Below are 27,312 nucleotides of genomic sequence, written 5' to 3' on the forward strand. Positions count from 1 at the left end.
TCCTCAAACAAATCGAGCATTTGAAGAATGTCATTATTTACATTACTATACTTAACAATGAGCAAGGCTATGACACATCCTTTATAATGTTCCCTAGGAACAGCTGGTCATACAAACACACAAGGGCATGGAATGGGGACTAGTGTGGTACAGCTCCTATGCAATATTGCTCTTCACAGCATCAGACCTTGTTCTATCACCAGTCACATCACAACTGGGTATTGTTTTTGCTTTGGCTCCATCCCTTCATTCTTTCTGGAGTTGTTTCTCCACTGATCTCCAGTAGCATATGGGGCACCTACTGATCTGGGGAGTTCCTCTTTCAGTATCCTATAATTTTGTCTTTTCATACTGTTCATGGGGTTGTCAAGGCAAGAATACTGAAGTGGTTTGGCATTCCCTTCTCCAGTGGACCACATTCTGTCAGACCTCTCCACCATGACCCGCCCATCTTGGGTGGCCCCACGGGCATGGCTTAGTTTCACTGAGTTAGACAAGGCTGTGGTCCTAGTGTGATTAGATTGACTAGTTTTCTGTGAGTATGGTTTCAGTGTGTCTGCCCTCTGATGCCATGAATCGAGGCAAATTGGAAGTGGTCAAACAGGAGGTGGCAAGAGTGAACGTCGACATTCTAGGAGACAGAGAACTAAAATGGACTGGAATGGGTGAATTTAACTCAGGTGACCATTATATCTACTACTGCAGGCAGGAATCCCTCAGAAGAAATGGAGTAGCTATCATGGTCAACAAGAGAGTCCAAAATGCAGTACTTGGATGCAATCTCAAAAATGACAGAATGATCTCTGTTTGTTTCCAAGGCAAACCATTCAATATCACAGTAATCCAAGTCTATGCCCCAACCAGTAACGCTGAAGAAGCTGAAGCTGAACGGTTCTAAGAAGACCTACAAGACCTTTTAGAACTAACACCCCAAAAAGATGTCCTTTTCATTATAGGGGACTGGAATGCAAAAGTAGGAAGTCAAGAAACACCTGGAGTAACAGGCAAATTTGGCCTTGGAATATGGAATGAAGCAGGGCAAAGACTAATAGAGTTTTGCCAAGAAAATGCACTGGTCATAGCAAACACCCTCTTCCAACAACACAAAAGAAGACTCTACACATGGACATCACCAAATAGTCAACACTGAAATCAGATTGATTATATTCTTTGCAGCCAAAGATGGAGAAGCTCTATACAGTCAACAAAAACAAGACCAGGAGCTGACTGTGGTGGCTCAGATCATGAACTCCTTATTGCCAAATTCAGACTTAAATTGAAGAAAGTAGGGAAAACTGCTAGACCATTCATGTATGACCTAAATCAAATCCCTTATGATTATACAGTGGAAGTGAGAAATAGATTTAAGGGCCTAGATCTGATAGATAGAGTGCCTGATGAACTATGGAATGAGGTTCGTGACATTGTACAGGAGACTGGGATCAAAACCATCCCCATGGAAAAGAAATGCAAAAAAGCAAAATGGTTGTTTGGGGATGCCTTATAAATAGCTGTGAAAAGAAGAGAAGTGAAAAGGAAAGGAGAAAAGGAAAGATATAAGCATCTGAATGCAGAGTTCCAAAGAATAGCAAGAAGAGATAAGAAAGCCTTTTTCAGCAATCAATGCAAAGAAATAGAGGAAAACAACAGATTGGGAAAGACTAGAGATCTCTTAAGAAAATTAGAGATACCAAGGGAACATTTCATGCAAAGATGGGCTCGATAAAGGACAGAAATGGTATGGACCTCACAGAAGCAGAAGATACTAAGAACAGGTGGCAAGATACACAGAAGAACTGTACAAAAAAGATCTTCAAGACCAAGATAATCACGATGGTGTGATCACTCACCTAGAGCCAGACATCCCTGAATGTGAAGGCAAGTGGGCCTTAGAGAGCATCACTACAAACAAAGCTAGTGGAGGTGAAAGAATTCCAGTTGAGGTATTTCAAATCTTGAAAGATGATGCTGTGAAAGTGCTGCATTCAATATGTCAGCAAATTTGGAAGACTCAGCAGTAGCCACAAGACTGGAAAAGCTCAGTTTTCATCCCAATCCCAAAGAAAGGCAATGCCAAAGAATGCTCAAACTACTGCACAATTGCACTCATTTCACACGCTAGGAAAATAATGCTCAAAATTCTCCAAGCCAGGCTTCAGCAATATGTGAACCGTGAACTTCCAAATATTCAAGCTGGCTTTCGAAAAGGCAGAGGAAGCAGAGATCAAATTGCCAACATCCGCTGGATCATGGAAAAAGCAAGAGAGTTCCACAAAAACATCTATTTCTGCTTTATTGACTATGCCAAAGCCTTTGACTGTGTGGATCACAATAAACTGTGGAAAATTCTGAAAGACATGGGAATACCAGACCACCTGACCTGCCTCTTGAGTAACCTGTATGCAGGTCAGGAAGCAACCGTTAGAACTGGACATGGACAACTGACTGTTTCCAAATAGGAAAAGGAGTACGTCAAGGCTGTATATTGTCACCCTGCTTATTTAACTTATATGCCGAGTACATCATGCGAAACGCTGGGCTGGAAGAAGCACAAGCTGGAATTAAGATTGCTGGGAGAAATATCAATAACCTCAGATATGCAGATGACACCACCCTTATGGCAGAAAGTGAAGAGGAACTCAAAAGCCTCTTCATGAAAGTGAAAGTGGAGAGTGAAAAAGTTGGCTTAAAACTCAACATTCAGAAAATGAAGATTATGGCATCCGGTCTCATCACTTCATGGGAAATAGATGAGGAAACAGTGGAAACAGTGTCAGACTTTATTTTTGGGGGCTCCTAAGTCACTGCAGATGGTGATTGCAGCCATGAAATTAAAAGACGCTTACTCCTTGGAAGAAAAGTTATGACCAACCTAGATAGCATATTCAAAAGAAGAGACACTATTTTGCCAACAATGGTCCATCTAGTCCAGGCTGATGGTTTTTCCAGTGGTCATGTATGGATGCGAGAGTTGGACTGTGAAGAAAGCTAAGTGTCGAAGAATTGATGCTTTTGAACTGTGGTGTTGGAGAAGACTCTTGAGAGTCCCTTGGACTGCAAGGAGATCCAACCAGTCATTCTGAAGGAGATCAGCCCTGGGTGTTCTTTGGAAGGAATGATGTTAAAGCTGAAACTCCAGTTCTTTGGCCACATCATGAGAAGAGTTGACTCACTGGAAAAAACCCTGATGCTGGGAGGAAGTGGGGGCAGGAGGAGAAGGGGACAACATAGGATGAGATGGCTGGATGGCATCAGAGACTCGATGGACGTGAATCTGAGTGAACTCTGGGAGATGGTGATGGACAGGGAGGCCTGGTGTGCTGCAATTCATGGGGTCACAAAGAGTCAGACACGACTGAGTGACTGAACTGAACTGAACCATTAAAGCATTAAATGAGCCAATGAATGTCAAACATCTAGCAAAAAGTTTGTCATCTCTTAAGTGCTCAATAAATGTTTTTTACTTGCATAATTTTACTAACTCATTGTTTTCTTGGGCTGGAACTTTATATTCATTATCATTATTGCTTAAAATAGGAATATGATAGGGTCACCAGTTTACATTTTCCATGAGCTTCACTCTGCATCATTTATAACTTATGTCACACACAGAACTGGCTACGATACAAAGATAGTAAGTTGAAAGGATATGGAGGTTCTGCACCAAAGAAATAACTAGGAAAATGACTTGAAGACTAAGATTTGATGAGAGAAGTTGGAGACATCATTTTCATAAATGGATTAAATAATTGACGCATGAATTTGATTTGGGGGTTTTCAATTTATATACCATAAGCAATTTAAAAATACCCTATTTCTTTTAGATCACTAATTCTTGATTTTATATTTAGTATTGTGCTATAATAATTTTGTACCTACTAATGGAATTCATTTACATATTTTTTAAAGGCAAGAAGAACTCATACTGACTCTTAAGGATGAATTAAATCTCTAATGAATTCCTTGACAAAGCTAATTATTCTAATCTTCAAACTGTCAGCTTTGTTGAGAAAAAAATGTTTTTTAACTGTGGAAATGTTCAAACTACCTTGTTTTTGGATTAATAAAACATTTTCAGAAAACATTTTCTTAAAACCAGATATAGAGCATTATGAGGCACAAGTTGGACTGTGGCACTGACCAGACCTTATGGCTAGAAATCACACAGAGTAAAACCGGCCCCAGTAAATCAAAGGCCCGTGGCTTCTCAGGGCTCACAGGAACGCCATTTGTGAAATGCAGCATTGACTCAGGAAGCTTTCAGGATTCAAAATTACATCATGCTGCTGCTGCTGCTAAGTCACGTCAGTCGTGTCCGACTCTGTGCGACCCCATAGACGGCAGCCCACCAGGCTCCCCCGTCCCTGGGATTCTCCAGGCGAGAACACTGGAGTGGGTTGCCATTTCCTTCTCCAGTGCATGAAAGTGAAAAGTGAAAGTGAAGTCACTCAGTCGCATCCGACTCTTAGCGACTCCATGGACTGCAGCCTTCCAGGCTCCTCCGTCCATGGGAGTTTCCAGGCAGGAGTACTGGAGTGGGGTGCCATTGCCTTCTCCAGTACATCATAGTTAATGACAATTTACCACCATTGCAACTGGAAAAACAGCAGCAGTAATATTCGTATTAGCTATAATGCAATGAAGAGACAGAATGTGGTTTTACTTCTTGGTTAGCACTCTCTCTCTTTCCCTCCCTCCCTACCTGTCTTTTATCTCTCAATTTCCTAGTGTCTACCTAACTATCTACTCAGAAAATGCATAATGGGATAGATTCAAGGCATGAGTGTCAACCTTCATATATATATATATATATATATATATATATACACACACACACATAAACATACATACATATTTTAGTATGACTCCTTTTTCCTTCTTTTTTATAATACTGCTGAGACATAGTCATATTTTACAGAAGTTAAAAATCTGAATATGTCTTATTCTTCCAAGAAAATGTAAGCAACATTCAAATTATACCCAGAATTTTATTTTATAAAAAGTGCTCCACCAAAACTGTACTTTCAGGAATTTGACTATTTATGATGTCTGCACATCACAAAATTGAGCCTTTACTCAAAAGGAAGTTCTAAATTTATTATCAGACACCACATACTTATTTAAATAGCTCTGGCCTCTTCTGTCACTTCCCATATTTTGCATCTAGTGGAATCTTTGTCTACTTACTGGATGGAGCTTTCAATGCGGGTGATGGTGAGGAAAGCTGCAAGATTTGCAGTGTAAGATGAGATGACAATCAAAGCAAACAGCCACCAAGCCCCCATCATCATTCGGGTGGCCAGAGTTGTATATGGGACTTCTCCACCTGTGGAAGGAAGCAGAGAATAAAAGAACATCAACAAGTATTTATTGAGACTTTGAGGTCATACACAGTCAATATAAGTTAACTTTTAAGTAATGAGAATCTTTCTACATAACGTCAGTGTAGATCTCTGTAGTTTGCTTATGTTCACCAATTTTTTTGGGTAATTTTTAATGATTAAACAAAGAATTTCAAGGATCCGGAAAAAGCATAGCTAGCTGTACTTTTCCCCCCCAATTTTTATAGCTGTTTATTTATTTTTTAATTGGAAGGTAATTGCTTTACAATGTTGTGTTGGTTTTCACTGTACAATGAAGTGAATTAGCTATATGTATGAGAGTTGGACTGTGAAGAAGGCTGAGCGCTGAAGAATTGATGCTTTGGAAGTGTGGTGTTGGAGAAGACTCTTGAGGGTCCCTTGGACTGCAAGGAGATCCAACCAGTTCATTCTGGAGGACATCAACCCTGGGATTTCTTTGGAAGGAATGATGCTAAAGCTGAAACTCCAGTACTTTGGCCACCTCATGTGAAGAGTTGACTCATTGGAAAGACTCTGATGCTGGGAGGGATTGGGGGCAGGAGGAGAAGGGGATGACTGAGGATGAGAGGGCTGGATGGCATCACTGACTTGATGGATGTGAGTCTGAGTGAACTCCGGGAGTTGGTGATGGACAGGGAGGCCTGGCGTGCTGCGATTCATGGGGTCGCAAAGAGTCGGACACGACTGAGCGACTGAACTGAATACATATATCTCCTCCCTCCTGAACTTCCCTCACATTTCTCACTTCCATCCTGCCCTTCTAGGTCATCACAGAGCACCAAGCTGAGCTCCTTGCGACATACAGCAGGTTCCCACCAGCTATCAATTTTACACACAGTACTGTATATATATCAGTGCCACTACTGAACCGCTTAGCCAGTTTACTTGTTTACATTCCAGGAGCTACCACTCTTAAGTCTATCACCATGAAACTTTTTAAAAGTGAAAACGAAATCATCGTATTCTCCTGATCCAAATTTCCAGTGGATTCCTATCACTCACAAATAAAAAAAAAAAGAAAGAAAGAAAATCTGAAATCTCTATCAAAGTTCACCAGGTCCTACATGAACTAATCTCAGATCCACTTTCTGACTTACCTTTTCCCACTCTCTGAATGTCCTTCCTTTAGTTTCTTGTAAGGGGCCACAATGATTTCTGTCTGAGGGCCTTTGTACTTGCAATTTGTATGCCTGGAATTCTCTGTTCTTTAACTTAAAAATGACTCTCCTTTTAAAATATTTAAGTTTCTGCTCAGATGATACTTCTTCACAAACACTTTGTCATTCTATCTAAAATAATTCCCACAACCCCATTCTTTCAGCCATCTCATTTTTTTAAATAAAAAATTTTCATATATTTTATATATTTTTATTTTCTCTTCTTCCTCATTATATGGTTTCTAACATAACAGTTTTTGCCTCATATTAGGTGGGTAAATATTTGCTAAATGAATACATGTTTTATATGAAGTTAATAATCTTTCTAAAATAAATTAGTTTTCTGCTAAGTGTAACGGAGAAGGCAATGGCACCCCACTCCAGTACTCTTGCCTGGAAAATCCCATGGATGGAGGAGCCTGGTGGGCTGCCGTCTATGGGGTTGCAGAGTCGGACACGACTGATGTGACTTAGCAGTAGCAGTAGCTAAGTGTAAAAATAAATTAAAGAGATATAATACTACTTTTGCCTAGGTACATCAATATGTGAATTGCTTAACAGGATTTAATTAATTATCATATGAGGCAGATTTTTATGCCAACCACTAATTCTCACTGTGTAATATTAATACCTTTAAACTTTCAGTGTAGTACAAACATACCCTGTGGGTATGACCTGAGCTATTTTCCTGATATACTCAGAATAGGCTAACCTCTGATAGCTGGAACACATTTTTTCAAAAGGAGTTATGATGCATTTTGGATACTTTCTTCTCCAAAGCAACGGAAATATTCACTTGGCTTTTAAAAGATGAAAGAAAAATAAAATGCTCATTTTTAAACCAAACGGGGACTTCCTAGAAAAATGACTAATTGAAAAAATAATAATAAATTTGAGCAAGATGATTGCTAAAGACCGGAAGATGTTAATAAATGTAACAAAAGTAGAACAATAAATTCATGACTGAAAAGGCTAATTGAAGGTTTGTATCCATGAAGACTTCACCCTCGATTTGAGTTGTTATCACACATAAGAAAGAATATTTGTTGAGCTTTCCTCATCTGTGGCATGAAGTCTGAAATTTGGAAATTCAAATTTCTTGGGGTGTCCACATAAAATGACATTTTATTTGATATCTGTACTAAGAAATCACATACTAAAAGTAACGGTAATCTTGACTCCTAACATTTGTAATTAGGAAAAATTCGAAACAATCCTCCTACTGATAGCAACTAGAAAAAAAAATAAAAAACAAATATTGCATTTGAGAGCTAAAGAAGCAGTAAAAAATTAGAAGATGAAGATTCTGAAGAAGTTCAGAAATGTCACCTGGTAGTTAGGCCTGTTTTCTACTAAGGGATAAATGCCAATTTAACAAGAAGATAAGAAACTGAGATGCTGACCAATGCTTTTGAAAGCCTTCAAAATCAGGTGGCTATAAAAATTAAGGCCCAGGGCTTGCCAAATAGGGATGGAGCTAAGAAAAACAGAAAACCCTCATATGTTTGGAAATCAACAATTACAATTCTATTATGCCACGGGTTGGAGAAAAATCACAAGACAGGTAAAAAAATATTTTGAAGTTAGTGATAATAAAAATACTCCAAACCAAAACTCCACATTTTGATACCAGACAGGATGCAACTAAATTTGTCTTTGAAGGGAAATTCACAACTTCTATAAGAAAAGAAGTCTGAAAATCAATGAGCTACTCATCAATTTCAAGAAGTTAAAAGAAAAGCAAATTAAACCTAAAGAACACATAAGGAGGGACATAATAAATATAGGAGCAGAAATTAGTAAACTAGATAAAACTAGATAAACACAATAGAGAGGGATGATCCAACAGAAGTTTGGTCCTTTGGAAATATTTATAAAAAGCTGTAGATGTATGGCAGAAACCAACACAATGTTGTAAAGAAATTATCCTTTAATAAAAATAAATAAATATTTAAAAATAGCAAAAAAAAAAAAAAAAGCTCCTAAGATTGATCAAGAAAATAAGGCACAAAATTGGAGTTAAAAGGGTATATTGTTACAAATGTTGGAGATATTAGGATAAAAGAGGAGGATCATATGCACAGTTCAATGCCAATTAATATGAAAATTGAGATGACATGGACAAATTTGTATAAAAATTGCTACCAAAAGAAATAAAACATTTCAATGATCTTATAAGTATTAAAGACTTTGAATCCACAATAAAATCTACTCATCAAAATACTTAAGACTAGTAGATTGTTTTCAGACTTTTTGGAAAAAATCTACCCAATATTTTAGCAATAATTAAGTCTAATTTTACAAAAATTCTTTCTAAGATTAGAAAAAAGCAAGATACTAGTCCATATATTTTATAAAGAAGACACAACTTTTGTAAACAAAATCTGAAAAGGTTATTCCAAGTAAAGAGAATGACAAGCTAATCTTCCATATAATTGTAGATAAAAAAGACTTACATAAATTAGTAAACTGAAAATTGCAAAAATAAATAGGCATGATGAGTTTATTAAATGAAAGCAAATGTTGTTTGGCATCTAAAAGTAAATCATTAAAATTCACTACATTAGCACTATAAAGGAGAAAAACCCTATAATCATCTTGGTAGAAATAGAAAAAGCACAGATAAAATTTAACATCTAATCATAAAAATACTGAAAACCTAGAAATACTCCAGCAAACTGGAAATAATTCTTAGTCTCACAAAGAGTATTTTCAGGAAGCCGACAGAAAATGTCATACTTACTAACAAAGAAAGCATTTTTAAAGCCTATCTTAAAGGCTGTGAGTTTTACCACTTCTATTCAACATTTAATTGTAGGCAATAAACAGCACAGTACAATATGCCAAGAAAATAAAGAAAGAAAAAATACTAAGGAATTAGAGAGAATGAAATAAAAGTTAAGGGTTAGAGATGATGTGATATGTATATAGAAAATCTAAGAGAATATGAAATGACTTACTAAAATTAATGTCAGCTATCAGTTTACTATGGTACAGAGTCAACGTTCAAGAATAATCAGACATGCATACACCAGTAACACTTAAGACATGAAATTAAAAAATATGCACTATTTGCAATAATACTAAAAATATAAAATATCTAGAAATAAAGATGTGGAAGATCTCTACATGAAAATCTATAAAACTTTCTTGAGTGCAATAAAAGAAGGTTAAATAAATGGACAGATACATCGTGTTTATTGATCAAAGACTCGGTATTATAAAGATATAAATTTTTCTCTCACACACATATACAGAGAACAATGAAATAATAGTATATAGAAATGAAAATGAACAGATTTCATTTATAAGACCATGAATGGATTTCACAAACTAAATATTGAGTAAAAGAATGCACACAGTATGATAATTGTTCAAAAGTAGACATCATGAATGGTAGTGCTGATAATCTTATGAGTGGTAAACTGTAGAATAATGGTTGAGATAGGGAAATCGGGGTTGTGTTACAGGTAATGTTCTATCTTTTCCTAGGTGGCAGTTATACGGGGATTCCATTGCTGGTAATTCACTGAGCTGCACTTTTAAGTTTTGTGCACTTTCTGTACTTACATAGTATTTCATAATTAAAGAAAAAACTAAATAAAAGAAGTAAAAGAGTAAAAAGAGAGAATGGTGAGTTTAATAAAAACTATTTTTTTCCCTTTATTCTGTTTTTTTTTTTTGTCCACAATTTGAAAAAAGAAAATATTTTCATAGATTCTGAAGGCTAGAAGACAGGTAAAAAACAAAAAAAAAATTACCTGCTAAATTAAAAAAAACAACCTTACATTGCTAAAGCATGGCAGAAATTAGGCTGGCCATTCCTGACACTTTACGGTGTAAAAGGGTCTGACTCCAGAGTTGGGCATTTTGATTCTATAACCCCTTGGTGAGTTTGAGGTCTCCCTACAGTGTCACTCTGCAGAAGTGTGTAGAATTCGTATTTTCCAAAGTGATCCTTCTGCAGTAAGAGAAATGTTCTTTACACAGATTTGCATTTTGACGTGACTGGTTTCCCACCTCAAAAAGTACATCAACCTTACCACTTTATATATTATCTTACTTATAAAGGTTGTTAAAGAAGTAAAATAATGTTTTTCCCTCAGGCAAGATTATGGAACTTGATAATTTTACCTGAGCAAGGCAAAAAAAATGTTGTTCTAAGTCTTTTTCTGTGGGAATATACATACATTTTTGTGTTTGCCTGAAAATACAGAAAAGTAATTGTTGAAGATTTTCCAATTTCATTGCTTGGTAAATCAGCTTCTTGAAGGTTTAAAAACTCACAAAGTAAAAAAAAAAAAAAAAACAAAAAATTTCTCAAGTGTTTATTACATAATCTGGGACTGTGATTCCATTTTTTAATGAAGTATGATCAAGAAAAAAATAGAAGAAGAAAATTCATTATTATCTTTCCTTATAAACATTTTTTTCCCCAAAAATTGGATCCTTATTGAAATTAGGTTACTAGCACAATAGGTAAAAACACTTATAGCAAATAGAAATTTTCCAGTGTTAGGGATGATTGAATATGTTCAAATAAGTTGGTCAAGTGGTGTGTTGGTAAATATTAGAATCTTTTATACATACAAAATCACAGTTAGAAAATATGAATAAGGATATATTGGCAATGAGCCACTGTCAAGGCAATGTCTTACACTGAAGGATTGGTGATGATGTACATATCTCCTAAATGCATAAGATATGTCAATCATATTTATGTATTAATCTGTTCTTTGAAGTGCATTCATAAATAGACTTAAGAGTCTGCCTGTGATGAGATTTGTAAATGCTTTAATAATTTTTTCTTTTGGTGGAGGAAATGGAGGTAATAAGGAGGAGCATGTGAGATACCCACAAGGTTTGGAGTTAGTGAGGTTACTATGTCCATTATCTGAAGGCAGTGTAGGCTTTACAACGTATGGTTTGAGGTGGGAGAGAAGGACAGCAGGAAATTACAGTGTTTATGGCAAGGAAATTATTCTATTTACAATTATCTTTCAGTATTTTTTTATTATGGCAAGCACAAAGCCTCAGCTTGGTGATAATAATTCTGTTTAAAATTTCAAATCTGTTTTCATAAAGGGAATGAAAATCTCAAAATACCTTTGGCAGGCAACAGAGTCTAATTAGAATTTAATAGTATTTCATTTTTATTATTTGTATGATTATTTTCTACTTAATGAAAATGTACTCCTTTTATATTTATTTTAGTAGAAACACCTTTATTAAAAATAACTCTGACCTCTTTACAATCTCAATTTCAAGCAATCCATGCTCCTATGCCATCTTTTATCTTTTGAGTTTCCTCCCCTCATCAAGTTGACATTCCCATTCTATCTAAGATCTATTCTATTCTACCATGTTTTCACTATGAGACCCTAATCCTATTATATATAGTTCCCTCTTACCCAGCTTAAATCCAGTGATTTGTTGTGATCAACACTGCATTTTTCCTCCATTCCTTTGAAACCCTCTCATGCTCAGTTGCATCTTCCCTGCAAGAATACAGGAGGGGGTTGCCATTTCCTCCTACTCCAGAGGATCTTCCCAACCCAGGGATCAAATCTGTTCTTCCTGAACTGGCAGGCAGATTCTTTTACCACTGCCCAACCTGGGAAATCCTTTCAGCAGAGCCCAAACACCAGTCAAATCCAACTCTTTCTTGGCTCTGTCTTGAACAACTCATTCTAAATTCATGTCTATAAACTCTAAGTGAGTCTTTAATGCAGCCTCACAGTCATATTGAGGTCAGTTCAGTTGCTCAGTCATGTCCAACTCTTTGTAACCCCATGGACTGCAGCATGCCAGGACTCCCTGTCCATCATCAACTCCCAGAGTTTACTCAAACTCATGCCCATTAAGTCAGTGATGCCATCTAATCATCTCATCCTCTGTGGTCTCCTCCTCCCACCTTCAATCTTTCCCAACATCAGGGTCTTTTCAAATGAGTCTGTTCTTCCCATCAGGTGGCCAAACTATTGGAGTTTCAGCTTCAGCATCAGTCCTTCCAATGAATATTCAGGATTGATTTCTTTTAGGATTGACTGGTTGGGTCTCCTTGCAGTCCAAGGGACTCTCAAGAGTCTTCTCCAACACCACAGTTCAAAAGCATCAGTTCTTCAGCACTTAGCTTTCTTTTATAGTCCTAACCTCATATCCATACATGACTACTGGAAAAACCACAGCTTTGATTAGATGGACCTTTGTCAGCAAAGTAATGTCTCTGCTTTTTAATATGCTGTCTAGGATGGTCATAAATTTCCTTCCAAGGTGCAAGTATCTTTTAATTTATCTTTCACTGATTTTGGAGCCCCCCAAAATAAAGTCTGTTATTGTTTCCATTGCTTCCCTATCTATTTGCCATGAAGTGATGGGACCAGACACCATGATCTTAGTTTTCTGATGTTAAGATTTAAGCCAACTTTTTTCCACTTTCCTCCTTCACTTTCATCAAGAGGCTCTTCGGTTCTTCTTCCCTTTCTGCCATTAGCGTGGTGTCATCTGCATATTATTGTTATTTCTTCTGGCAATCCTGATTCCAGCTTGAGCTTCATTCAGTCAGCATTTCTCATGATGTACTCTGCATATAAGTTAAATAAACAGGGTGACAATATACAGCCTTGATGTACTCCTTTCCCAATTTGGAACCAGTCTGTTGTTCCATATCCAGTTCTAACTTTTGCTTCCTGACCTGCATACAGATTTCACAGGAGGCAGGCCAGGTGGTCTGGTATTCCCATCTCTTGAAGAATTTTCCACAGTTTGTTGTGATCCACACAGTCAAAGGCTTTGGCATAGTCAATAAAGCAAAAGTAGATATTTTTCTGGAACTCTCTTGCTTTTTCAGTGATCAAACAGATGTCGGCAATTTGATCTCTGGCTCCTCTGCCTTTTCGAAATCCAGCTTGAACATCTGGAAGTTTACGGTTCATTGAAGCCTGGCTTGGAGAATTTCTAGCATTACTTTGCTAATGTGTAAGATGAGTGCAATTGTGAGGTAGTTTGAGCATTGTTTGGCATTGCCTTTCTTTGGGATTGGAATGAAAATTGACCTTTTGCAGTCCTATGGCCACTGCTGAGTTTTCCAAATTTGCTGGCATATTGAGTGCAGCACTTTCACAGCATCATCTTTCAGGATTTGAAATAGCTCAGCTGGAATTCCATCACCTTCACCAGTTTTGTTTGTAGTTATGCTCCCTAAGGCTTACTTGACTTTTCATTCCAGGATGTCTGGCTCTAGGTGAATGATCACACCATTGTGATTATCTTGGTCGTGAAGATCTTTTTTATACAGTTCTGTGTATCTTGCCACCTGTTCTTAGTATCTTCTGCTTCTGTTAGGTCCATACCATTTCTGTCCTTTATTGTGCCTGTCTTTTCATGAAATATTCCCCTGGTATCTCTAATTTTTTCTCTTCTTCACTCTCTTTGATAAGAATTCCAGTTTCTCTCTCTTCTAATACCACAAATTCCATATTCCCATTCTCAGTCTCAGAAGATGATCGTGAAATCTATCTGGTTTAGAAAATTAAAGCAATTTCAAGGAACTTCCAGAGAAAAGCACCATCCAAAACAGTTTTCAGAGTGTACTTTAGGGTAAAAAAAATAGGGGGGGTGGAAATGTGCTTACATTTTCAGAATAAAGCAACTGGAAAATAACAAAAAGTATATACATATGGAGAGCAGGGGTGGAAGAGTGAAAGAAATAAGAACTGAATTACAATCTCTGTGACTGATTAGTTATTTAATTTTAAATGTGGAGCTGTTATCTGTTTCACACAATAAAAAGAACATTAAATTTTAAAAAGAGTAAACAACAATAATGTAAACAATGATAAAATTGAACTTGAAAGAATATCAAATTAGTGACATAACTGTAAAGACAAAAATGCAATAACTGCTTCCAATTACTGAAGACTACAGCCCTTTTGGGCAGCCCTCTCAGATAACTCTCTCTTCTAGTTTTAGTAACTATTCCCTTTCTTTGACCCTTTAAACATAAGAGTGATAATAGCTCCCTCTGTAACTAGTGGGTACTGTACCAACTCTTGGTACTTTCTCCAAACGCCATCTACATCTCTGTAGAGAGTTCCTTTAGTAACCTTTCATCAATGTCCCAAACAGAATGTACCATCTATGTCCTATCTGGTATCATGTAAGGTCCCATGAAACATAAGAGCAAAAATGAGATTCTGGGATTGAATTGTTCATTTATCTATGTAGTGTATATTTGTGGGAAATGGAACACTGGCAACCCACAGCTTGTGGTTACATTATCATTATTCAGTTAGCACCAGTTTTGGCATAGGATGGAGTACGTGTGGAATGCAAGGTCCTGGGAGACGAAGTGGCTATGGCAATAACTGTGATTTTAAAGATTGTGGTTTCAGAAACTGCTCTGGAGTTTTCAAATAATGTAAATGTTAGAGGAGAAGTTGAAGGCAATAAATACCCAATTCAGAAATAATGGAAAATTTGAGAGGCTGATGGCAGCTTTGAAGCGCTCTCGTAAATCATATAGTCTCAGGGTATATATGAATGAGGATAAGATTAAGGCTTGACTGTAATGGTGTACTCAGTTGCTGAGTTGTGCTTCAAATACTAATTGAATCTTCTGCCCAGTGTGGTCTCTCATAGTAAGGCAAGGGAACTGATAAGAAATTTGAGCTTCTGAATCTCTCTGAAACTTCTTAGTATTGGAAGCAACCACCCCTTCTGAGGGAACCAGCTTTCTCTAGCATAAATGCTTCCTAGTGACTGGACCCAGGGAATCATAGTTCTCTCCTCATCGACATCACCCCTCATTGTCTCCAGGTTACAACTTAGATTCCAACATAACTAAGTCAGAGATTGCTAATAAATGCTTTATACCACATAGGATAAATGTAAGTATTGATTAGGGCAGATATATTGTCATGGATAGTAATGATCTGCAATTTGGTATTTAATATGTTGATTTGGGGAATTGTGATAACAGTTTATTGGACTGGCTAATTGAAGGATGAACCAATAAAGGATTTTGTAGATAACCTATACACAACACCTGTTATACTGAAGAGATACAGGGAGGTGGAAATGTTAGAATGAATCTGTTCTGGACAACCTGTCTACCTCCTTGGTTATTAGTGAGAGGAACACTCTCTACACAAAGACATTAAGAAATGCAGAGGATGGGGTGGAACCCAAGCATTACTGAAGAGTTCTGTGTGTTTGTCCTCTGTTGGCCTGAGATGACACTGGAATACTGTAATGAAACTGGATTTCTTGGTATCAGAATGAGTACAGGTTGATACATGCTAAGTGTAGACTGCAGATATCTGTTCAGCTATCAGAGACAAGGTGAAATGACCATAATCTGATAAGGTATGTTGCAAATGGTAATTGATGTGTATTGACCTTCAGAGTCCCATAGTGGTAGCTAATCCCAGGATTCCAAAATGTGGAATAGGCAGCCAACTAAGGTACTTCTTGATATGTATGGACAAAACAATTCTAGATCTGAAAAAAGAAAACCTAGTCTAAATTGCTGACTGGGAATTTGAAGCCACTTAACTAGTTCATTCTAAAGGAGATCAGTCCTGGGTGTTCTTTGGAAGGAATGATGCTAAAGCTGAAACTCCAGTACTTTGGCCACCTCATGAGAAGAGTTGACTCATTGGAAAAGACTCTGATGCTGGGAGGGATTGGGGGCAGGAGGAGAAGGGGACGACTGAGGATGAGATGGCTGGATGACATCACCGACTCGATGGACGTGAGTCTGAGTGAACTCCGGGAGTTGGTGATGGACGGGGAGGCCTGGCGTGCTGTGATTCATGGGGTCGCAAAGAGTCGGACACGACTGAGTGACTGAACTGAACTGAACTCAACGAGTTCTTAGAACTTGTCTAGTTTACAGATCCAAAAACCCAATATTGAAGAGGATACCAGCTTAGCAATTTTTGATATTTTTGGAAATTTTTCTCAAGTAATTTTTTAATGCTAATAGTCATGCCACACTTATATTTTTGTAATTTACTTATTATATTTTTACTGGCTGAACATTTTCCCAGTCATTGCACTATAGCTTAGTATCCTATTTTTGTAAATGTAGGGATTTTACATCATCATATACCACATTGTAATAAACATCTTCTTTGGATGGAAACCATGAAGACAAGTTATTTGGTGAGAAATGAATTTTGTTATGTCTTATACAAATGTTAAAAATTTTCAAACACATTTTTATAACAATATTTATTGAACAAATAATGATAGATAGTGTTCCTCCTCTACTGTTAATGTCTTTCTGAAGTGTTGACATTTCAGTTGAATGACAAAATACTGCTCTGGACTGGCAGATAAGTCCATTTGCAGCTAAACAAAAGTAAGCTAGAAGGCATGAGACCATGTAATCAAAATGTCAATTTTCCATACATAGGAAGACTTCTCTGACTTATTATTTACATTTTCACAGTAATTATAATACATGTAAAGCTGCTTATAAATAGTGGTTCCTTCTTTCCAACTCTTTAACATTACCTATACACTTCTGTTTTAAAGAGTTCTATATAAACTGAATAATGGATTTTTAACATATTTCATTTTTGCTTAATTAATAAATTGCTTTTATACAGACAAATGCCACCTATACATACTTACCCAAAATAAGAATGTTCTTCTGATTAAATAAAAAAATTTTGATTTCAACATTGAATTTCCAGTAGGAGATACTCTTTTTTTTAATTTAAATTTTTTTTTTAATTTTTATTTTTACTTTATTTTACTTTATAGTGTTTGAAACTTAAGGTTTATGGAACTCAATACTGCAGAATATTTCTGATGAACACATTAGAAAAGTGTTAAATTAAAAATTAGTTATAATCAAATGGTTGCTGGTTATATCACATAAACCTTATATCCTGATTTTAACAAGTTCAAAATACTGATTGCTGTGATTTACAGAACTAAATTGAATTACATTACACTTAAAAAGTAATATTAGCATCTTTTTTACTTTCATAATGTTTTCACCATTCCAGCTCCTATAAAATTGTCACTGTTTCTAATGAGCTAGGGAATAAAAAGCAGCCAACTGAAAGCCAATTTCCTATTCAATACTACAAAATTAAAACATTTGAGATGTTAGTATTTCAATTAAAAGAGGATTTCAGGTTCTCAGTTTGTAAGGCAGACTACATTATAGTTTTACACAAGTTATAACTCAAGTAATAGTCAAGGAAATTGAGGTTAAGGGCTTCCCTGAAATATGAGCTCCTTCAAATGCTACATTAAGAACATGGATGAGCAATACATACAGTGTCTACCATGAGTCCCCACCACAAACTGGTTTACTTTCAATTCTCCACGGACAGTGGCAAGTGATGATACACAGAAACACTTGCTGCAATTCTTTTCTCTAGGTCTCATTTAATCAATGCTCTTTTCCCCTGCCCTGCACCAGTTGCTTGGTACTCAATTATATTGGAAAAAATGATTACAGCATATATAAATTGTAGTAGATTGTTCAATGATTCTGAAATGGCACTGAAATTTGACGTTCTTTTTCTAAAGGAGCTTCTATAAATTTGAAATTGACCAGTTTAGTTGGAAGTTTTGGTAGTATATATGGGTGTTTGTTGAGCTTTCCACTAACTCATAGATTTGCATTTTATGGTACTAATGGTTAATGAAAGCAGTTTTACCATAAACCACAATGGATCAGCAGACACACATTTTCCTTGAATTTCCTGCCATTTTTACATAGAACAAAAAAATATGTTCACTTATCTCTTTTTCTTTTTCCTTTCTCAATATCTGTCATAAGGACCTTGTGAATCTTAATGATACAAATAAGACTTTGCATCTTCAGAACATTGATGTCAAAACTAAATTTCAACAACTGTGGAGAAACAATCTCAAATCCTCATTGACTTTCAGAATTCCCAAAACTTGTATGCTTTTCATATTTTACAAAACACACACACTTTAAGAGGTGCTCCTAGAAGTATCTTCAGCCTCTTTATTCATGCTTTTATTATGTTTCATTGTGATATTTTAGTAGTGTTATTAAATATATATATAGGCATATATATGTATATATATACGTATAAGAGGAGAAACCAAATAGTCTCATCTTTTCTCTCCTGGTTTGTTTTTAGATATGCTAGTATGTTTTGTTTATAAGACTCAAGAACATAAGTCCAAGATTTTGATAAAAGATTTAAGTGTACATATAGTACATGAGATTTTAAAATCTGATATTATAAAAGTAAAGTGAGATTTTAGTAATTCAATATAAAAAGGGTGAAAGATATCCAGATAAAACCTTCAAAATCTTCAGGAAGCTTTTAGGTAATTTGGCTCAGGGATGAACTAATAATTTTAAAATCAATTTATATATCATCTCTTAGTTTTTCTCATCTCTACCATATTTGGCTTCATGTACTTCTAGTTTATTTTTGCTTACCAAATTATTTGATTGATATTTTAGATGCTTTGTTCCTATTTTTAATATATCAATATGTATCAATTGCCTATCTGCTCAGCAAAAGGGGAAAACATTCTCACCAACCAAAAAAAAAAAAAACCCAACCAGGAACATAGCGCATGCTTTGAACAAGGAATATATCATAATTCTTTGAATAATTCATTTTAAAGTATGTACCAAACACCATTTTCTGGAGGTCTCAAAAATGATTACTTATGTTTTTATACTTTTTTTTTTTTTTTTTTTGTCACCTACTGATTTCAGTACAGTCTTGGTAATGAAATGAGGACTGGGACGGGTGCTTAGACAGGCCACATTGTCTGGATAACGAGTCATTTGTCAAAGAGCATGAAGTTAGATGGCAGTTGAGTCAGGCCTGCCACTCTGCAGTGATGTATTAGCTTTTAATGTTTTAAAATAATTATAGCAGGGTCTAAGCCACTATATAAAACCACTATATAAATTCTAGGGCCATTATCAACCCCATTTTTTCAGGGATTCAATCAATCAGTGGTTCTGGGGAAAACTGCACCCATTTTACTAATCCCACAAACATTTAAGTTCAAAAGGTAAGCAGCAGTTGTCAACAGAAATCAAAAGTAAAATGAATCTCCAAGCGAAGCCTTTAATTACCTCTGGAATTTCTGAGATTGGGTCTTAAACTAGGCTTTATGCATATGTGTGTCATTATTTCCACAAGGTTAGAAAAGGCTAATGCATATTCAATCAGTTTTAATGATAGTAAGAGAGCCAGGTCTAAAATATGTTTTAAAGCTCTAAAAGGCTATTTATGCCCAGTAACCTGTTAATCACCACTAGAGATTATTTTAAAATCATAACTCATTTATTGACTATACAGTAAGATTTACAGTTTGATAGATAAGGAATTCAGTCTTTCAAAAACAATAGTGGTCTTCTCAATTCTGAAATTCTTTATCCAGTTTTCCAGAATTCTTAGGCTTAAATTATTAGGAGGACATTTTAAGGAGCAGAAAGAAAAATAAATTTTTCTCCTTTTTTTTTTTTTTTAGTATACTATTTTGAGATGAGATTTTGGTGTGCTGGTGTTACAGAAAATTTATTGAGATAAAATATAGACATTTATTCAGTATATGGGCTCTATATATTTAGATAGATTTCAATATGTAACATGGATCTGTAACTGAAGAACATAAAATAATTCGTATCACAGTAATTTCTTCAACACTGTTGATTGAATAAGCAAATGTGTATAAAGAACAGTTCATGTATTTCTGTGTTTGTGAATGCGAATACATAAGCTGAATGCATTAGAATTCCACATGAAGTTTAACATATTGCTTAAAGAATATCTCCTCCTTTTCCTACTCCTCTTTTTTAAAATGAGTTATTCAGGTATGTTTTCTACATTCTTTAGGAAGTTCTAAAGGCATTTTCAATCTAGAATCTCTATAGTCACTGAGTAAGGAACTTGGCTTGAATTGATGAGCAATGGAAAAAATCAGGAAATAAATTCAAATTCCTGGACTTAAGCCATAAAACAAAACCATGGATGTAACAAAGTAGGAAGGGAGGTCAGGAAGTAAAGGGTTCAGGGTGAAACTGCAAACCAAAACAAATAAAAATCCTTTTAAACCAAGACAAAAGCAGGAAGTAAGAGATTATAAAACAAAGGTCAGGAAACAAAATAATAAAAGCCTCTATTTGTTGAGTATTTACTAATGCACTAGGCATTGTGTTAAGAGTTTATAAACATTTTCTTATTTAATCTTCACTAAAAAGCCTCTTGATGAAAGTGAAAGTGGAGAGTGAAAAAGTTGGCTTAAAGCTCAACATTCAGAAAACGAAGATCATGGCACCCCATCCCATCACTTCATGGGAAATAGATGGGGAAACAGTGGAAACAGTGTCAGACTTTATTTTTTTGGGCTCCAAAGTCACTGCAGATGGTGACTGCAGCCATGAAATTAAAAGATGCTTACTCCTTGGAAGAAAAGTTATGATCAACCTAGATAGCATATTCAAAAGCAGAGACATTACTTTGCCAACTAAGGTCCGTCTAGTCAAGGCTATGGTTTTTCCAGTGGTCATGTATGGATGTGAGAGTTGGACTGTGAAGGCTGAGTGCCGAAGAATTGATGCTTTTGAAGTGTGGTGTTGAAGAAGACTCTTGAGAGTCCCTTGGACTGCAAGGAGATCCAACCAGTCCATTCTGAAGGAGATCAGCCCTGGGATTTCTTTGGAAGGAGTGACGCTAAAGATGAAGCTCCAGTACTTTGGCCACCTCATGTGAAGAGTTGACTCATTGGAAAAGACTCTGATGCTGGGAGGGATTGGGGGCAGGAGGAGAAGGGGTCGACGGAGGATGAGATGGCTGGATGGCATCACTGACTCGATGGACGTGAATCTGAGTGAACTCCGGGAGTTGGTGATGGACAGGGAGGCCTGGCATGCTGTAATTCACGGGGTTGCAAAGAGTCGGACACGACTGAGCGACTGAACTGAACTGAACTGAACTGTCTTATAAAATGATTAGGAAAGCAAGACTGGGTTTTATCAGCCAAGGTCAAGATCACCGAGGAGTAAGGATAGATGATTCATGCTCACAGGTTCTCAGAGACAAGGGAAAAGACCAGTCAGAGCGTGACACATGTCAGATAATCTAGAAAGCTGGATTCTAAGAATCATGGCATCTCTTCCTCTAAGTATGTTTCTTATGTCAAAGGTTCGGATTTATTACTGCTAGTTCATTTTCTTCCTCTGTTCTCCACAGTAATAAGAATGAACAGGTTCATTGTGGGCAGACAAGGTTAAAAAAAAAAAAAAAGTTAGGACAGATTCAAACAAAATTAAAATAAAGAGTAAGGAGAGTTTAAGTAAGTAAGTGAAGTCGCTCAGTTGTGTCCGACTCTTTGCGACCCCGTGGACTGTAGCCTCCCAGGCTTCTCCGTCCATGGGATTCTCCAGGCAAGAATACTCGAGTGGGTTACCATTTCCTCCTCCAGGGGATCTTGCCAACCCAGGGATCGAACCAGGTCTCCCACATTGGAGGCAGATGCTTTAACCTCTGAGCCACCAGGGAAGATTCCAAGGAGAGTTTAGATATCTATAAGCATTAGGAAAAATCCTCATTATTTTGTCTTGGAAATAACTTACTAAGACCATGATACTTTTTTAGATGATAGTAGGAAGGAACCAACTTAAAACGCAACCAATATAATTAATAGAAGACTTTGGAAGATGTAACATAGCAGGAAGGTGATACTGCAAAGACGAGAGTCTAATGATAAATAAACTATAGAGCAAACAGGTAGATGAAGAGCTCTTTCCTCAGACTTGTTCTAGGAGGCGGGCTCTGATTCCATGTAATTAATTCCATGTTTAGATAACTCAGCAAGTGAAAGAGAAAGTGTGAAAGTGTTAGTTGTTCAGTTGTATCCGACTCTTTGCAACCCCATGAACTGTAGCCCATCAGGCTCCTCTGTCCATGGAATTCTCCAGACAGGAATACTGGAGTGGGTTGCAATTCTCTTCTCTAGGGGATCTTCTTGACCCAATAATCGAACCCTGGTCTCCTGTACTGCAGACAGCTTCTTTACCATCTGAGCCACTATGGTGATGTATAAACTTTTTATTGTATCAGTAAAAAATTATAATTATTAAAGTTAGAAAGTTATAAATATCTATTATTTATTGTAAATATCTATTATTTTTCTTTGTAAATTGCTTTCACAAACAAACTTTGTAACTAACCTTAGACACAGTAGGTTATTTGCAGGTGAATAAAACTTTAATGTATAAGTTTTATGTGCAAATAAAATGATGAATTACTTTTTGGTTTCCCCTTTTCCTAGAGACATTCACCTTGGTTCTCTGCATAGGTTTATTGAAAATAGAAAATAAATATATTATTTGGCTTCTTCCAAGATTTACAAACTTAGAAATTTCTTCTACACACACATGACAATTGCTTAATAACTCAGGCTGAAAACAGATATGAAAACAGATATGATTTATTTGAAAACAGATATGCTGGGAGATTTTCATGTGATGGTATTATCTGAGGAATTATTATTAATATTAATTATAGTCATATGATTAAGTTCTCATGCAGTTTTCTGCAACTTTCTTTTCTTACTTCTTTCATCATGTTCCTTATGATATAAGCTTAGATTCTAATTCTAATAGGGAATGAACTTTTCAGCAGTCAGATACTTTATAAAATATTGGTCACTTGTAGACAAATGATGAATTCCAAATAAATCAAACTAATCACTGACTAGTTATTTTTGTGGTTTAATATACCACTTCATAATGTGTTTTAAGAGTTCTCATCTGCCTAATAAACTTTGATGACTCTGGGAGTAGTAACTTGAAGGTTGATTTTTTTTTCATTACAAATAAAATTTTAAAAATTATAATGACTATATGGATCATTATAATTTTAGGTAAATTCTGATCATCTACTTTTTCTTTTGTCCTCTCTTCTCTTTACGGAGCTGTCAAATCCTCCCCTTCTCCCTGCCCTGCCCTGGTCATTATCACTTTGAACAACACAGTCCTCCTTTATAGTTAGGTATATAAAAGTTTTGTTGTATTTTAAAGTATTCTAAAAGCCTCACTATATTTTATATAGTATAATTTTGTACCTTTATAAACATCAGTAATACATACTTAAATATCTGAGCTAACTTTCAATCTGGTTGTCATCACACCTTTGTTCAAATAATTTAGTCAGCGTTTTACCCAAATCATTTAGTCAGCACTTAAGCATTGTAGTGTTGTCATGCTTTCCATCCGAGCAATTTCCTCTTCTGAATATGTTAGAAGTGTCCCCAACTAATCTAGTAAAACACAGAATGTAAAGCTACAATTACATTATTGTTACTATTATTCTAAATAAATCATTTAAAATTCCATAGAAATTTATGTAATTCTAATAGTTAAAATATGTAAATATGTAGTATGGTATGATGTTTGGCTGAAAATATCAGAAGTCTTCAAAGTGTACATATGCACATCCTTTAACTCAGAAGCTGCCTTCCTAAAATAAGTTCTTAAGAAAGTAACCAAAGATGTGTACAAAGACTGAACCACTAGAATGAGCTTTCACTATTTTATAAATATAATAAAGAATTTGGTGAGAAAATTATATACATGTACCTCTGAGTCCAAGCTGAACTGTTTAAAATCCTAAAAGATGATGCTGTTAAAGTGCTGCACTCAATATGCCAACAAATTTGGAAAACTCAGGGGTGGCCACAGGATTAGAAAAGGTCAATTTTCTTTCCAATCTCAAAGAAGGACAATGCCAAAGAATGTTCAAACTACTGTACAATTGTGTTCATTTCACATGCTAGCAAAGTAATGCTCAAATTTTTCAAGCTAGGCTTCAATAGTGTGTGAACTGAAAACTTGCAGATGTACAAGATGGGTTTAGAAAAGGCAGAGGAACCAGAGATCAAATTGCCAACATCCATTGGATCATAGAAAAAGCAGGAGAATTCCAGAAAAACATCTACTTCTGCTTCATTGACTATGCTAAATAGAGCCTTTGACTGTGTGGATCACAAGAAATTGTGGAAAATTCTTTAAGAGATGGGAATACCAGATCACCTTATCTGTCTGCTGGGAAACCTGTACACAGGTCAAGAAGCAACAGTTAGAAATAGACATAGAACAACAGACTGGTTCAAAATTGGGAAAGGAGAATGTCAAGGCTGTATATCATCATCACCCTGTTTATTTAACTGAAATGCCAGGTTTTATGACTTACAGGCTGGAATAAAGACTGCCAGGAGAAATATCAATAACCTCAGATATTTAGATTATACCACTCTAATGACAGAAAGTGAAGCGGAACTAAAGTGCTTCTTGATGAAAGTGAAAGAGGAGAGTAAAAAGCTGGCTTTTCACTCTCAAAAAACTAAATGTACAAAAAACTAAGATCATGGCATCTAGTGCCATTACATCATGGTAAATAGATGGGGGGAAAAGTGGAACAGGGGAACAGTGATAGATTTTATTTCCTTGGGCTCCAAAATCACTGTGGATGGTGACTGCAGTCATGGAATTAAAAGATGCTTGCTCCTTGGAAAGAAAACTATGACAAACCTAGACAGCATATTATAAAGCAGAGACATCACTCTGTCGACTACAACAACAAAGGTCCGCTATAGTCAAAGCTATGCTTTTTCCAGTAATCATGTATGAATGTGAGAGTTGGACCTTAAAGAAGTCTGAGAGTCCCTTGGATTGCAAGGAGATCCAACCAGTCAATCCTAAAAGAAATCAACTCTGAATAGTCATTGGACAGACTGATGCTGAAGCTGAAGCTCCAATACTTTGGCCCCACCTGATGTGAACAGCCAAGTCACTGGAAAGGCCCCTGATGCTAGGAGAGATTGAGGGCCGGAAGAGAAGGGGGCGACAAAGGATGAGATGGTTGGATAGCATCACCAACTCAGTGGACATGAGTTTGAGCAAACGTCAAGAGACAGTGAAGGACTGCGAAGCCTGGTGTGTTGCATTCCATGGGGTTGCAAAGAGTTGGACACAATTTAGCAACTGTCCAACAACAACCCCCACTTATAGTATAGATTCTTATATAGACTATAGTGACTTACATAGCAAATAATGCTACAGAAGAGTACCTAAATAAATAAACAGGTGTTCAGGATGCACTGTTAGTTTAATTTTGAACACATTATAAATGGAAGGAAACCACTATTATATCCATATATTAATGTATTTTCTGTATACTAAGACCCACCTAAGTGTTAGGTGCTTCCATGTGTAGCACTTTTGACCACTCTCTAGAAATGTGGCATATTTCTAATCACTCTCTCTTTTCCAGTCTTACTTCCATTTTGTTGTTGTTGTTGTAGTGATTAATGTTTTTCAGGCTATATCACTTCAGTTAAGTCTACTTCAACAGTCTCATGACTTCAAAGCCATCCTTTATACTGTCTCTGAACAGCAGAGATCACTAGGCTGTTTGGATGAGACTCTGTTCTTGTTGCTTTAAATAAAGAACCCATATATATTGAGCTGTATTTCATACTTTTATATTTATAAGCACAAAGTCTAATCTAACACAACTCTCTCATTGTGATTAACAGTTATACTCTGCCAGATCATTTGCTGATAAAACTTTCAAGAGCACGAATAAAATATTAAATTTATGAGAAGAAAGGACAATGCTTAAATTGATTAATAAGCAGTACTTCTTAAATTTGAAAGAAGTATGACTCTAAAAATTGTTGCAAGCTTAAATTTCCACATTTTCTGTGTTAAAGGGAGGTTTTCCAGCTAAAGCATCTTTGTAAGAAATAATATGTCAAATTGAAGATCAAATGTGCTAGATCAAAGCACTTGAAGATCAGCCTAGGAGGATCCCTATAAGCTTCATTTGAGTCTTCAAACCTCTCATACTTGCTTAGGATTCTTACCAGTACTTTGTGTTTTTGGTAACTTAATCAACAGTGAATTTAAAATGGCAAAAACAAACTAGAGAATTATAGACTACAACACTTCGGAAATACTTAACTTATGAAGAGACAGTTTAAAAGTTGGAGGTAGTGGTATTTTTTTTTTTTCTCATAAATTATTTGTAAGAAACCTCTGTGCCCTTCAGAGAGATTATCAAAAAATCACCTGCACAGAAGTCAGAGAGAGGAGGAAAGAAGTTTTAATGATGTTTAAGTCTTTTTTCCTGTAAAGTCTGGTTCATTTTATTTAGATAGTGACAGACATTGTGATTCAAAAATTAAATCTATATTTTAAAAAGGGGAATATTCCACTTGGCTTTTCTCATTCTTTACTTTCTGTGAATTCTCTTATTTCAAGTATTTTTGATTATAGCATTGCTAAAAGGCTTGTAAAATAAATTGGAGACAGAAAATGGTTATGCACATCTCATAACCATTGTGTTTGTTGGCTTGTTTTTATATCATTCAAAAAATCAAGTTGCAAGTTAAAATGTCATAAATGAAATGAAAATATAAAAATCTGCAATTTAAAATTAAAATGTATTTTTTAGGACTATTTAGCTACTACTTGAAAGCGAATAAAAAAATAATCTACAATAAAGCTTGTAGATTATTGCTTTGGAATATCATATACCTTTGGCTATTTTCTGCCACCTGTGCATAATACAATATTTGTTTGCAATGTCAAACAAATGAGGTTTATTAAACTATAATCACATACCAGGAGGAGGTATTCTTCTAAAGGAGAATATATATGTACCTAATATGTATGTATGTAATATGTTAGTTTGTAAACTCATAACACTTCATGGTGTTATTTACTTGATATATGATATTACTTACACCTTGTATAT

The 27,312-nt window shown here is 35.8% G+C and overlaps 1 protein-coding gene across 1 annotated transcript in view; it reads right to left on the reverse strand.

Annotated features, from left to right (window-relative positions):
- GRID2 (glutamate ionotropic receptor delta type subunit 2) overlaps positions 1-27,312 on the reverse strand; it is a 1,625,731-nt gene that overhangs the window by 287,053 nt on the left and 1,311,366 nt on the right. Inside the window, exon 12 of the mRNA XM_040237847.1 lies at positions 5,188-5,326. Within this exon, the coding sequence (XP_040093781.1) occupies positions 5,188-5,326 (139 nt within the window). The remainder of the gene's footprint in view (positions 1-5,187; positions 5,327-27,312) is intronic.

Source organism: Oryx dammah, unplaced genomic scaffold, assembly GCF_014754425.2.
Source record: "Oryx dammah isolate SB20612 unplaced genomic scaffold, SCBI_Odam_1.1 HiC_scaffold_3, whole genome shotgun sequence".
NCBI lineage: Eukaryota > Metazoa > Chordata > Mammalia > Artiodactyla > Bovidae > Oryx > Oryx dammah.